Below are 13,307 nucleotides of genomic sequence, written 5' to 3'. Positions count from 1 at the left end.
TTCTTTTCTGTCGTATACATACTATTACAGTGGTGGATGCTTACATTAAACAGAGTTTCAAGTAATTAAGTCAGTGTATGTACAAGTAATCCCTGAAACCCAGGCTTTAGACTCCCCTAAAAACCCCATTGTCCTACAGGGTTGTTTTTCCTATTGTTGGGACGTCAGACACAGCAGATCCCTAATTCAGTCATTTCGACAGCTGCACCAACCTGCTGATCATACCTTCAGGTTTTCAGAAAGTTGCCTCAAAGGAGCTAAAAAAGCTGGGGAAAATATGGCCTTTTATATTTAAAGGTCTGTAATCATTCCCAAAGATTCAACATAACGTTCATGCTTTCCTGCCAAATTCTAATTAGTAATTTGATACTAATTATAAGAAAATAATTTGTTTTGTTTTTATACAGTAACTTTAGCATAACTGAAGTCATGCAAAATTTTACCATAATACTGTGAAAACTCTGAATTACAGGCCTCTAAAGCATACGGGGTTGGTGCTTTTTAAATTGCCTTATTTGTCCTTCATCACTTCAGGAGTACAGCAGATGGACACATGAAATTTTCAGGACTGAAACACAATCTTGAACTTTGTTAAAAACTGCAACCAAATTTTAAATCGGTTTTAAACCAACTCGAAGTGTCACAGTTTTTTTCTGAGGATGAGGAATTGTTTTAATTTTAATTAATTTTTCATCTGAAATTTCGTGCAGCCAGCTGCTGAACCTGAGAGTCACCTGTAAAGTCTGCTTAGGTCTGTGAGGAAAAAAAATCATAGTATGAAGGCGCAGTGAATGAATCATGTCTTCATTGTGAAATGCCAAAGTTATTGTATATAAACTAAGCTGATTCTGGCATTTTTAATGTGGAATTACCAGATTAAATACTCAAATTTTATTTTATTTTTTTAGGTCATTTTGAATTTCAGACTTTTAAAAGTACAAACAAAAATCAATTTCCTTTAACAAAAATTTCCTGGGAAAATATGAACAGGCTGCAGGCCTTTAGGACCGTTATACCTGGAGCAGGTTGCAGGGAAATGTTTCAGCTTCCATTGCCTCAAAATATTGCTCGTTGCCAAACAATCAGTGTTCTCTTGGCGGGGCCGGCTGTGTTAACGATTGGCTTTGAAATGAAGTTGTTTTTATCTGGAGCATTTTCTTTGTAGGCACTCCCTCAGGACAAGAAACGGGAGACAAACTGAACTTTTGTGCTTCTAATGAACTCTTTAAAAGCACGGTTACTGTTGCTGCATCGACTTGGATGTTTCCTCTCAATGCAAAGAAAGAAAAACAATAAAAAGAGACGCAGTATCAGTGAATGTGGAAGTGGAAGTGTCTGACCTGAGTTTAGGTTTTTTTTTTTTTTACTAACCAATGTGTACAGAGACGGACGTCTTCTGTCCTGCTATTTAAATTGTTGTGAAGGCTGAAGACAAACTGAAATAAACTTTATTTCTGGACTTCCAGGTGGTGTCGGGTCTAATTGTTCACAATGGTGGGATGAATAATGTTCCTCTTTTTTGATCCCCGTTATCAGAGCAATATTTCATAAATATTACCTTCCCTGTATCATAGTGACACCTGAACTCTTATGTAGATATTAACTTACTGCTTCATTTAACAGTCATTAACTGGCTTTTTCATGTTTTATCAAGTGACTAAAGAAAAGGGATACGTTTATGCCAGAAACCTTTTTCAATTCCTTAAGTCGCTTCTCTTAAACTGTAGATCTACTTAAAACTAAAATCACTTCCTGTCTTTCATATCACTGATTCTGTTTTCTAATAAGTGTAGAACCCCAGTTCCACATAGCTGGGGTGCTGCGTAATAGATGTGCAAATCTTGTAAACTAAACTTTATTCACAATAGAACACAGAAAACATATCAGATGTTCAACCTGAGACATTTTACTGTTTCATGAAAAATTCTAGCTCATTTTGGATTTGATGGCAGCAGCACATCTTTAAAAAGTTGAAATAGGGCAACAAATGCCTGGAAAAGTAAGTGGTGCTAAAACAAAACAGCTGAAGGAACGTTTTATTTCTACTTAGGTTAATTGGCAACAGGTTAGTAAGGTGATTGGGAATAAAAAGAGCGTCTTAGACAGGAAGAGTTTCACCAATCTGGAATTCACCGTGTGCAAGGGACAGGACCAAAACTATATTGGAGGCGCTGCATTAAAAATGAGCGTGGTTCTGTCATGAAATCGCACCATGGGCTCAGGAAAGCTTCTAGAAATGACTGTCTGTGGACACAGTTTGCTGTGCCCTTCAGTGCAAATGTGAAAACGCTGCTTCTACTCTGGGTCAAAGGTCATTTAAAATGGAGTGAGAACAACCAGCAAACTGTTCTGTGGTCAGGTGGATTGAAATCTGAAATTGTTTTTGGAAAACACAGTTGCCGTATCCTCAAGACAAAAAGGAGAAAGACCATCTGGCTTGTTCTCAACACACTCAGTTCAAACGCCTGTATCTCTGATGGTATGGAGGTACATTAGTGCCTATAGAGTTAGCTGTTTGTACATCTGAAAGGCAATAATGAAAGGTATACACAGGTTTTAGAGGAATATTTGCTCCAGACATTTACTGGCTGTTGTTAAGTGTTGAGGTCAGAAAGCCCTGGTAAACATGAATTTTGTGATGTGGTACTTCCATCAAATCAAACTTACTTTTTTGTCTCAAATCTGTTTGTTTTTTCTCAGTTTAAGCATTTGATATGTTTACTTCAGAGCTTTGCTGAGAAGTCCTGACTTTAAGATTCTGGAGAATAAACTTTGTTCAGCCTTATTTTGATGGTCTCTGTTAATCTGACAAATAAAACTTCCCAAGTTTTGCAGCCTTCTTCTTCTTCTTCTTCTCGAACAATAAATGAAGCCGTCACTGAGCCGTCCTCCAGCACCGTCAGAGGTCCTCTGCAGGTCCCAGGACCCCACTTTTGACCACGGCTGACCAAGATGGATGTCATGTGTGAATTGTGCTCACTGGTAATTTAATGGACAATACATAACAAAGCGTATATTTATTTCTGCGCGCTTCAGCAGCATCAAAAACAGTCACTTAACAGGGCAGGATTTATGGTGTTTGGGTAGCAAATTGGTCTTTGATGGTTCCCACGCAGGGTCAGCCGCTTCCCCACGGAGCCTAATGGGGTTTGCTCTAATAGCGTCCCTCAATCATCGCAGTGAATATGAAACATGAGCTCACTGGCTGACAATTAGCAAAACAACAAGGAGAGATGAGAGGGTGTGATATGTGAGGAATGCAGGATTTATTGGGATTTTTTTTCCCAAACACTCCTCGCCTGTTCATGCAACAAAAAATGAAAGCTATTTGTTTTCCTTTCCCCCCCCACCCTCTACTCTTTCTCTTCACTCCTTTTCTTCGAGGGGTTGGAGTGGGGTGGGGGGATGAAGTTAAACTGATAAATTAGACCTCATTTATTGGACAACAGTTTGAGTCAATACCCAGGGGCCTCCACTGTGCAGTGTGGACGAGGTTCCAGAACCACTAATTGGATCACTCTGTGTGGATGGAAGGGGAGGGGCTGGGGGTGTTTGGGTGAGAGGGGGGGTTTAAGGGGTGGGCGGGACAGGCGGTGCATTTGGCCAACACTGACGCCTTCACACACACGCACACACACAGAGTAGCAGTTGTCTTGCGGTGGACGTCCACGGCACACGCCACGAAAACAGACGAGACAAGCGCTTGATTTGACAGCCGGGGCGGAGGGCCGGAGAGGGTGGGGGGCTGCAGGAGTCATGTATAGATTTTTGTGTCTGTTGTTTTGGCTTATTTGTGTGCTTCTTTTACTCAGTCAATCAAATTTAATTGACACCGCTGGGCTATGGTCGGGGGCCCCGTGGCATGCTGGGATGACAGGCCTTTAATGCCAAAGAGAAGAGAGGAGGTTCTTCTGCCTGTGAAGGATGGAGGGAATGCGAGAGGGTGAGGGTGAGGAAGACGAGGGCAGAGGGTGACAATTCCTCAGCCCATCAACAGCATTAATTGATGTAACGACAGCGATGATGGATTCTAATAAATACAACCTTTAAGAAAAAAGGTAATTAGATGGCGTCCTGTGCAAAGCGCCAAGCGCTGATTCCAGACTGGCTGATAAACACCATTCGTCTTCCACAGCGGCCTTCAGACGGACACGAGGCATCATTTACATGCAGATCAAACTCAGCATTTGCATTTTAGCTTAAATGAGAACACAACAGAGCATCATGTTGCTTTGTAGCCTTACCAACAGCCAAACTTGGCCTTAACAAATGTGAAACTGTTGGTATCAAAAAGTGCAGATTTGATATTTCTCATGTTAGATTACAAGAGTTCTGCATAAGCCTGAAAGTGGCCAAGACAGGACCCAGTTAACCCAAAAGGTGCTGGGCAGGAGATCTGCTGTCATGTTTTTTATATTGCATTATAGCTATGACTAATGTTGCTGTTAGCCTTAGTTTTTCCGTCGCTTCGTGTTATATAATATAATAATAAGGTCCATCTGTATGGCACATTTCACAACCTGCATTACAAAGTGCTTCACAGAAACTATGACTAAAAGAGGAAATTGTAAATCAGACAATAACGACGTGAGCTTCTTTTGGAAGGTCATTCCACAACTGAGGAGTCCTAAACACTCGATCATCTTTTGTCCTTAAGTGTGATGTGAGACCAGTTAACATGTTTCTGCCTGAGGATCTGAGGCTGTGAATTGGTTGGTACAGGAGAAGCAGTTCTAATATATATCCTGAGACAAGACTATTAAAAGGCTTTAAGAGTCATAAGTGAAATCTTAAAATCGATTATGACCAGCCAGTGTAAAGGCATTAAAACTGGTGTCTTGGCTCTTGTAATAAGCCTTGCTGCAGCATTTTGTACAATCTGAAGTCGATTTAATGTGTTCTGATTTATAGCCATTAGAGTAAGAGGACACGAAAGCATGAATGATGGCCTGAGTGTCATTAAAACTTAATTTTGAAAGGATTCTTACAATATTCCTGAGGTGGTAGCACAGCTGGGTGAGATGAGATTAGGATCCAAAATCACCACCAGGGTTTCTGACAGCTGATTTTACATGTGTGGATAAAAGGCAGAGAGAAGATTTATTGATTCTTGGGTTCTTCTTGTGTTTTCCTCACTGTGCTGTCTGTCTCGCTAGGCTTGGGCCCTCTTTCAGTTTACTTCCTGTTTTACTTTGAAGGCTAGACCCTTTTTTGCCTTTCTGTGGTTTGATTTGATTCCCCCCCCCCCCCCCCCCTTGTTCTTTTCCCACCCTCTGTTATACCTGATTTAGTTCACCTGTTCATACCTGTTACCCTCCTCGTGCATATTTAGTCACTGTGCATGCACTCAATTCTTTTTTTAATGCAGTGTTTTCCGATGCTGGTTCTTTTTGCTTGGATTTGTCATATTTTCCCATTTTTGACTTTTTTTCCCCTCTGCCTTCATTGTGTGGTATTTATTTTAAGTTCGTTTTTCACACTCCCAGGAATTCTGAACTACTTTTCTGGGTTTTTTTTCATGACCTCGGGTCCTTTTTCCCCCTTGTCTTTATCCGCGTGTCCTTATAAGGCTTTGACACTTCACCCCTGTCAGGACTATAGCCTTCCATTCACCATCCAACCTCAAACAACTCAAATGCCTTTTCATCAACTGGCAACTTTAGGAGTTGAAAGATTAAGCCAGCATGGACGTGCCAAACACTAGAGTTCCAATAATAGCCTCAAAAGGGAGTTAATCTTCACAGCATTAGCACAGCATTACAAAGCGTGCTTAGCTCCTGGTACAACAATCTAACACAGACAGAATTTGTGCTCTTGCTGCCTTTTCAAGCATTTTAATCACATTATGCTGACATAAAATATGCCTTTCCAGGCAGTAAAAAGCTTTAAAAAGTTTATGATTTACTTTTAGTGAGGTAAATGCTACTATTTTATTTATTTTTCTTCACTGATTACTTGAAATGTGGCTAATGCACTTGTTTATGGTAGCAGTTTGCTAAGTAAGCTTGTTAGCATTAGCTGATTAACTCTCATCCACATATGGTTGCACAAAATCCAACATGGAAGCGTCCAAAATGCCAAACCAATGGCTCACAATGCTAGTCTATCTTGTATATGCACTCTGTGCTTTCCATCCATGTGTTTTGTATTAAGTGTGATCTTACACTGTTATGACGCCCATTAGAGTTGCTTCAGGCTTTTATCTAAAAGTGGAACGAGCAACCAAATGAATCTTTGCATGTAGGGCAGAAAAACATGTTTCAGTCTTAATGCATCACACTGAAACACATGAAATGCACAGACAGATGAATGACAGGACCCAAACCAGAGATGAGCATGAAGCTTGGTGTGACAGGAAGTGGTTCAACAACAGGTGCATTTAGTTCAGGTCAAACTTTCGTTGTTCTAGGTGTGCACGGACACAGACAGAGCCTTTACTTAGATTTTGCCTTTTAATAACACGTTGTTTCATCTGAGCAGTGTTATTAGAATATGATAATATTGATGGCATACACAAGGTCTGGTGTGTGGTGGATCAGTCAGCTTGGTACAAGCTGCTGCAACCAGAAACAAATCTGTGTACCTAATGTAAAAATTAAAAAGATCAAATTCACTTTTAAAAAATGTAAATAGTGACCTGCTTAGTTTTATTGCGTTTCACTCATTTATGTTCCTCAAATCATTTTACTGTCACCTTTATGTCTTTGGACATGTGATCTACAGTGTGATATAGTTCAGCCTGTTAGTGGAGTTCAGGGTTTATATTGTGAGCGCAGCATTTATGATTCAGCTTTGATATTGGCAGATGCAAAAAAAACATCATCATTCAGAGAGATAACGGGACTCCCAGCTGAGAGCTGCCATATGTTATAGTTAAATTACAACAAGGCTTTAAACTGAGGAAGCTACAAGAGCTCAAAGAAAGAAAAGACAGAAGTCTTCATCACAAAATGACAGGAGAAAATGATTCTTGCAGGTCTATCAGTATTTTCTTTCCTCATTGTTTGCATTTTTATGTGCTTTTTATTAATCATGGGATCTATTACATTTTTTAAATGCAATTTAATATAAAAATTAAACAATCTGAGTTTAAAAGGTTAATGAAACCAAAACAGGTGGCTGTAGACCTTTTTCTGTTCCTTTATTTAAGTCTTGAGCTTTCTTAAAAATGATTTTAGAAGGAAAACTTCTAATTGTAGTTATCACTGCTGATGTTCATGGATATCAGCCTTTTTGACTGATATCAACACATAAATAATGTTTACTGGTGTCAGTAGCTAATGTTTAAGGATGAATGTGATGAAGTGCTGAAAGCCTCTGAACCAGTTCAGATATTTTCCGGTGATTATAATTAACCTGGCACAAACATGGACGCGAATTACAGCAAACAAAAGAAACTACCAGGAAGAAAAAATAGCGGGCAAGTTATTATTTCAATTTTAATTTCAATTTCAATTTTTAACTCCAACACATCTTTGATTGTATTTCATTTATATATATTTTTTCCTTCTGTATATTACTCATCGTTTTTTAATCTTATATTTTATCTGGAAAACGAGTGAACCGAGGCTCGGGTCAGCTGACATGCAGTCCCCCTGCACGGCCAGCTGGGGGCAGCATTGCAGAGTTTAAGCCGCTGCAGAAGCAAACTGACCCTCAGCAGCAGTTTCGCTCTTCAGCAGCCGTTTGGCATTTACCTCCTCTCTCACGCAGTCGATTTTGTTGATTCTGAGCATGAAAACAGCAGCGGCACCTTGTTAAAGTGTTTGTTCGGCCTGCAGACTGTTTGTCCCCGGAGAACCGGCTCGCTGGGAGCAAGTATCCCGAATAACCTGCAGTAAACCGGTGTCTTATTTTAATCTTTTTTTGCCTCTATAATTGACAGTGGGCTCAGTTTCCTTCCCTGTGCACAAACAGTTTGTGACCCCGGAGACGACGAGGCGATCGTTGATGATGTTCTGTAAAATGTCAGAAACACGCGAGTGTTACACCCAAAGAGATGATTGATTTTCCCCCCCACCTCCCAATTTCTAAAATGTTGTGGAAGCGGGAAGCTTTCAGCTGAGAGGTTCTTTAATAAACAGCTGCTTTTCCCTCCGCACACAGACGTGAAATAGCCACAGAGGGAACATCTCGTTAACATTTATCTGTTTTAACACGAGAGAGCATCCGAGTATTTCTGTTCTCTGAAGACAGAATCTCAAATGTCACATCAGCATCGCGTGCGCGCGCACAGACACACACGAGAACTGTGTGATAAAAATCTCAGAGCTTTAAAATTGTATGTGCACTACTAAAATACACTTTCCCCTGATGTTTCTAGAATATAACGCAATGGAAACTCCAAATATGAACCTCCATACTAATTTTTCATTATTAAGATTAGGATAATGAATTTACATGATCCAAGCATTTACGACAGTCAGTTGAGTCTCTAAGTATTTGGACATGACCCTGTTTTTTGTTTTGTTTTTGTTTTAAATGATTTATTTATTTATTTATTACTAGCTTTACTGCAGGACCTTCAGCAGCTGGTTGATTTGATGTGTGCTTTCAGTTTTGTATTCAGTCACTGAAACTTAAGCTCTACTGTGAAATCTCTTGCCATTTATTTGCCTTGGGAATATCTTGGCTTGCTTTTATAGTATGATTTGCCTCATTAGCTAATGGCACTGTGAACCTCCATTCATTCGATTTTTCCAGCATTTGACTGCATGAATCCTAGTAGAGCGTATAATTAACATAAACAGAAGAGTTATGGCTGTCCTATTGTTTCATTTCACATAACTGCTGTTTCCTATCATGATGACGTCTGCAGTGCATGGGGCGAAGGCATGCTGACTGGACTGTGCAGGAGCCAGGCTGGGACTGGCATTTCAGGACTACAGCATATAAATGATTGGCTTCAATGAGACAAGAAGGGTCCAATCTATGGAGGTTTATTTGTAGCTCTTTATCCAACCAGCCACACCACTGATTGTTTTAAACTTTGCTTTGATCTGGGTCTAGAAAGAGTAAGGCGAGCTGCCATTTGTTTTCTGTTACTCCTAGGAGGTAAGCGCTTGTATGATGCTTTATTAATGTTGGGTCAGCTGGCTGGAATTGATAGTTCCTTTGTTTTCTAGAGATCTTGACAGAAAAGAGTCAACTGTTCTTCTTTAGGTTCTTGATGACGTTTCACCTCTCAGACAGTCATTGCTCTCATCTGAGATGCTTCTTTGGTTCTAAAAACAGAATGTGGAGAGTTCCAGATGTTTAACCCCTAGTGGGGGTTTGTTTCCTTGGACATTCATGGGTGTCATTGACCCACAACTGATCCAGTCATAATAGTAGTAGCAGGGTATGTGTGTGTGTGTGTGTACATGTTTAGACGTCTTTGAAAGGAAAGAAAATTGGGATGCTACTATACTTGTGGGGACCAACAGCCACTTAAAAAATGCCTGTCCCCACGAGTTTGAAGGCATTTTTGAGGTTCAAAATGTGGTTTTAGTGTCAGGGTTACAATTAGGTTATGGTCAGGTTTAGGCTGAGGGTTAGGATTAGGCATTCATGTTCGATGGTTAGGGTAAGCGGCTAGGGAAAGCATTGTCAGTGAGGTGTCCTCATTAAGATATGAAAACGAATGTCTGTGTCATTTATCTATTTTACTTTATGTGGCATGTTGTGAGAGTAAAACATGAACTTGAAGAGCCTGCTGTTCATTCATGTGATTCGAATCATGTGACTGAACCTTTCATCATCCCAACGCTGCAACAAAAATCATGATGTCGTTCTATCGAGACTTAAATCAGTTGTTTCAAAAAGTAACATAAAATAATGTTGGTTAGCTACACTGGAGTCAACAATTTCCTCAAAACAAGTTCACCTCTTTTAAGAAAATAACACTCTAAGGGCTCAATTATAGAAAAGCTTGACTTGATACAAATGATTTTTTTTTGTTTTTGCTGTAAAATGGATCCAAAAAAAACCCAACCCTCCAGCAGCTGGTTTTTAGTAGTGTGTTTTATGGCTCAGTTTTCCTTTAAATACTTGCCGTGGATCACAGCGTGGACTCTCACACTGTAAAAACTTCAGTCCGAGAGGAATCAGTCTGTCATGTACTCAGACCCAAACCTCTGATCGCTCATTCTCACTCACTCCGTTATCTCTTCCTGAATGAAATAATAGTCAAATAAAACTCTCTCATTTTGCTTAGGGGTCCTCCGGGAGCCTCTTAGGGACCCTCGAGAGTCCCCAGACCACAGTTTGGGAGCAGTCGGTCGGGTCCGAGTTTACAGGCTGCGGTAATTATGCTTGTTTGTCCAGTGGTCTGTAAATCACACCAAAATTAGAGTTGTCACAGGATTCACTGGAGACACAGCAGACCATCACTAATACCTCTGCACCGTGGGGACACTCTATAACACCGAAACAAAAACACGCACACTCTAAAACCAGCCTGCAGAGGAGATAAAAGTAGTTTTAAACTGATACAGACCATCTTTAATAGGAGCCTCTGGAGTTATGACTGTGAACTGCAGACCCACAAAGGGACCATTTAAAATAGTGATACTAGTGATAATAGTAATTTCTTAATTTATTACTGTTTATTTATGTTTGTGATCAGTGTTGGACAAGTTACTTTGAAAAAGTAATTAGTTATAGTTACTTCTTCAAAAAAGTAATTAACGGAGTTAAAATATTGCAAAATTATACGTGGGGCAAATTATTGACAGCTGCCCAATTCACAAAGATTGTTGTTACATTAACTTTATGCTGACCCAATGTTGATGATGGTGTGATGAAAAGCAAAAAGATCTCAAATTAATTCTTCCTTATTTATTTAGACCTAGAGATCAGTGTGATTCAGAGTTGTAGGCAGTTGTATTTTTCATCCTGTGGCAGAATAACATTACAGACACTGAGAAGACTAACTTGATTTTTAAGGCTTTGTAGTCAAACTCGTTTCTGTAACCCAAACTTCAGTATTTAAAAATTCACCCAGTTAAATCCAGTGTATTAGCAGTCAAAACACTACAGATTACTCAGCTACATGCTAAACATTGCCAAAAAAATCCAGACAAGTAATTAAACACTGAATATATCATAACACTATAATAACATTTAACTAATATTTGGAACGACGCTGATGAGAGTTACAGCTGACTGTCATCTCTGTCACTTTGCTGGACAGAAGGGGCAGGAGTTGTTCTTGCTGGACTGCAGCCACACCTGGATACAGTCTTTGTGGATGGTGTGAGAGCAGCCCAGTGGGTGGCGGCTTTCTGGGTCCACATGGTTCTGGCACATCAGGCAGAGTTTACGGGGCCCGGCAGCGTGTCCACTTGGTGCTGCTCTCTGAATGGGATTCATTGGCCTCTGGATGGGGCCTGGGGGAGTGGGCCGGCTAATGGGCCCCAGGGCTGACCTCTCGTTTTGGGCCAGCCTGAAGCCAACCTGCTCGATGACTTCCTCCATGGACATGCCGGCCAAGGTACCACGAGAGCTTTTTACCTGCTGGAGCAGAGACGTCAGCTGAGCCCTGTTGCATTGTGGGAACCTCGCACCGAGCTTCTCCAGGACTTTGTCCAGTTTGCCTGCCGGTGCAGAGGAAGCTGCAGTAGTAGCTACAGCGTGGGGTGGTGGGGAAGGAGCTACAGGGTGGGTGGCCTGAAAGGGGGGAGAGGGGGACAGACTAGGAGGAGGAGTCACCCTCACTGGGCCTCTGATGTGAGGCAGAAGCTGAGGGGGAGGCTGGAACTGAGGTGGAGGCTGATCCTGCAATGATGGGGAGGGTTGGAAGTATTGCGGGGGTGGGGGGTGGTGGTAAGGGGCACGGTACTGGGGATGGTGCGGGTGAGGGTGATGGTGCTGTTGCTGCTGTTGGTAATACTGTGGGTGCCTCTGCTGTTGGAGGGGTCGATGAGCTGGGTTTGAAAGAGGCGGGGCCATGATGTGTGGCTGAACCAGTGACTGCATCACCTGATCGAATCGCAGCTCAGCCTGTTCGAGAAAACGCGTAGTTACTAACAGAGCCGATGACAAGCAGTCGTCTATGAAGGAGCATATGTAGCATTTATCAGTATCTTTCACAAAGGAATAGAGAAATAGAGAAATCTGATAACATAGATGGGAGAGTGGGATGGACATGAAAACACAAGGTGAAAATAAGTCTAAACCCTTTCTATCATGATGAAACAGAAATAAAGATTTAAAAAGGTGAACAAATATGGGAACTAATACAAAGTAAAGTAAATAAAGAGGGAAATTAGAGCCTCAAGTTGATACAATGTGGTACATTTAGTAGTATATTTATTTCACTGAATTCGCTTGAGTCTCTCACCATGGGAACCTGCGGTAAAGAAGGCACATTGATCCTAGGGAGGGACTCTAACTCTCGCCCCTGGTGAAGCTGCTGCAGAACCTCCTGGAAGCGGCTTTGGAGCTCAGCCTGGTTCCTCTTGACCAACGCTTCTTTCTTCTCCCACTTCTGTCTCTCATGAGAATACTGCTGTGGGAACTCCACCCTGAGTGCGTTCTGGTATTGCCCCACCTAGGACATAATCAGTCTCATGATTATCATTACTTATATATATATGAGGTGCCTGACAGATTATGATCTGTTTATCTAGAACTGGGGTCTAAACCTCTTTCAGCCAGGCCTCAATGCGAGCCATGGCTACGTCTCTCTGCTTCTCCACAGCTGCAATCTCGTCCTGCAAGGCCCGAAGCTGAGCTTCCTGTGCTTCCTTCCTCACTCGCTCCATCTCCTGCCTCAGCTTCTCCAGCTCTTCCTGCCACCTCTGTTGTTCCTCGCTTTGCTCCTCTGTAAGCGCTGTCAGCTTTTTTTCACCCTCCTCCAGCTCTTTGGCCAGCCTGATTGCCAGAGGAAGATGAACAGAGAAGAGCAGAGTTAGCAAGCAGAAAATTATTTTGTAACAAATTCCTCTTTTTAAAATTTAAATATATTCTAGTTTCTTTAATTTTCTGTCAAAAGGAATTAAGGCATTATCTTAGGTTTTATAAAAGTGTGACTTTAGAACCTCATTTTAGCCTACAGATATTGCCATATCACAGATATATCACTGTAATCATATGTTGTCCTCTCAACCTTGAGGTCGAGGTCACTCCAACTCGTCCAACATTTTAAGTAGATGCACCTATGGTATCAATTTTAAGCTTGTATGTTACCTTGTTCTCGAGGCAAACTTAGGTGTTCAGGTCTAACATCATCTTAACTACAGTGGGGCAAAAAAGTATTTAGTCAGCCACCGATTGTGCAAGTTCCCCCACTTAAAATGATGACAGAGGTCAGTAATTTGCACCAG

At 41.2% G+C, this 13,307-nt stretch overlaps 1 protein-coding gene across 1 annotated transcript in view; it reads right to left on the bottom strand.

The window, feature by feature from the left end:
* Window positions 1–10,810: 10,810 nt before the first annotated feature.
* Window positions 10,811–13,307, bottom strand: part of rnf214 (ring finger protein 214) — a 5,780-nt gene continuing 3,283 nt past the window's right edge. Inside the window, exons 4-6 of the mRNA XM_005730667.1 lie at window positions 12,627–12,929; window positions 12,323–12,532; window positions 10,811–11,982 (exon numbers count right to left, since the gene is read on the bottom strand). Coding sequence (XP_005730724.1) covers window positions 11,158–11,982; window positions 12,323–12,532; window positions 12,627–12,929 — 1,338 coding nt within the window. The 3' untranslated portion in view covers window positions 10,811–11,157. The remainder of the gene's footprint in view (window positions 11,983–12,322; window positions 12,533–12,626; window positions 12,930–13,307) is intronic.

This window comes from Pundamilia nyererei, unplaced genomic scaffold, assembly GCF_000239375.1.
Source record: "Pundamilia nyererei isolate P.nyererei 1_Seehausen unplaced genomic scaffold, PunNye1.0 scaffold00038, whole genome shotgun sequence".
In the NCBI taxonomy this organism is placed as follows: domain Eukaryota; kingdom Metazoa; phylum Chordata; class Actinopteri; order Cichliformes; family Cichlidae; genus Pundamilia; species Pundamilia nyererei.
The sequence above is the reverse complement of the archived record's forward strand: the minus strand, read 5'-3'. Positions and strand labels throughout refer to the sequence as shown.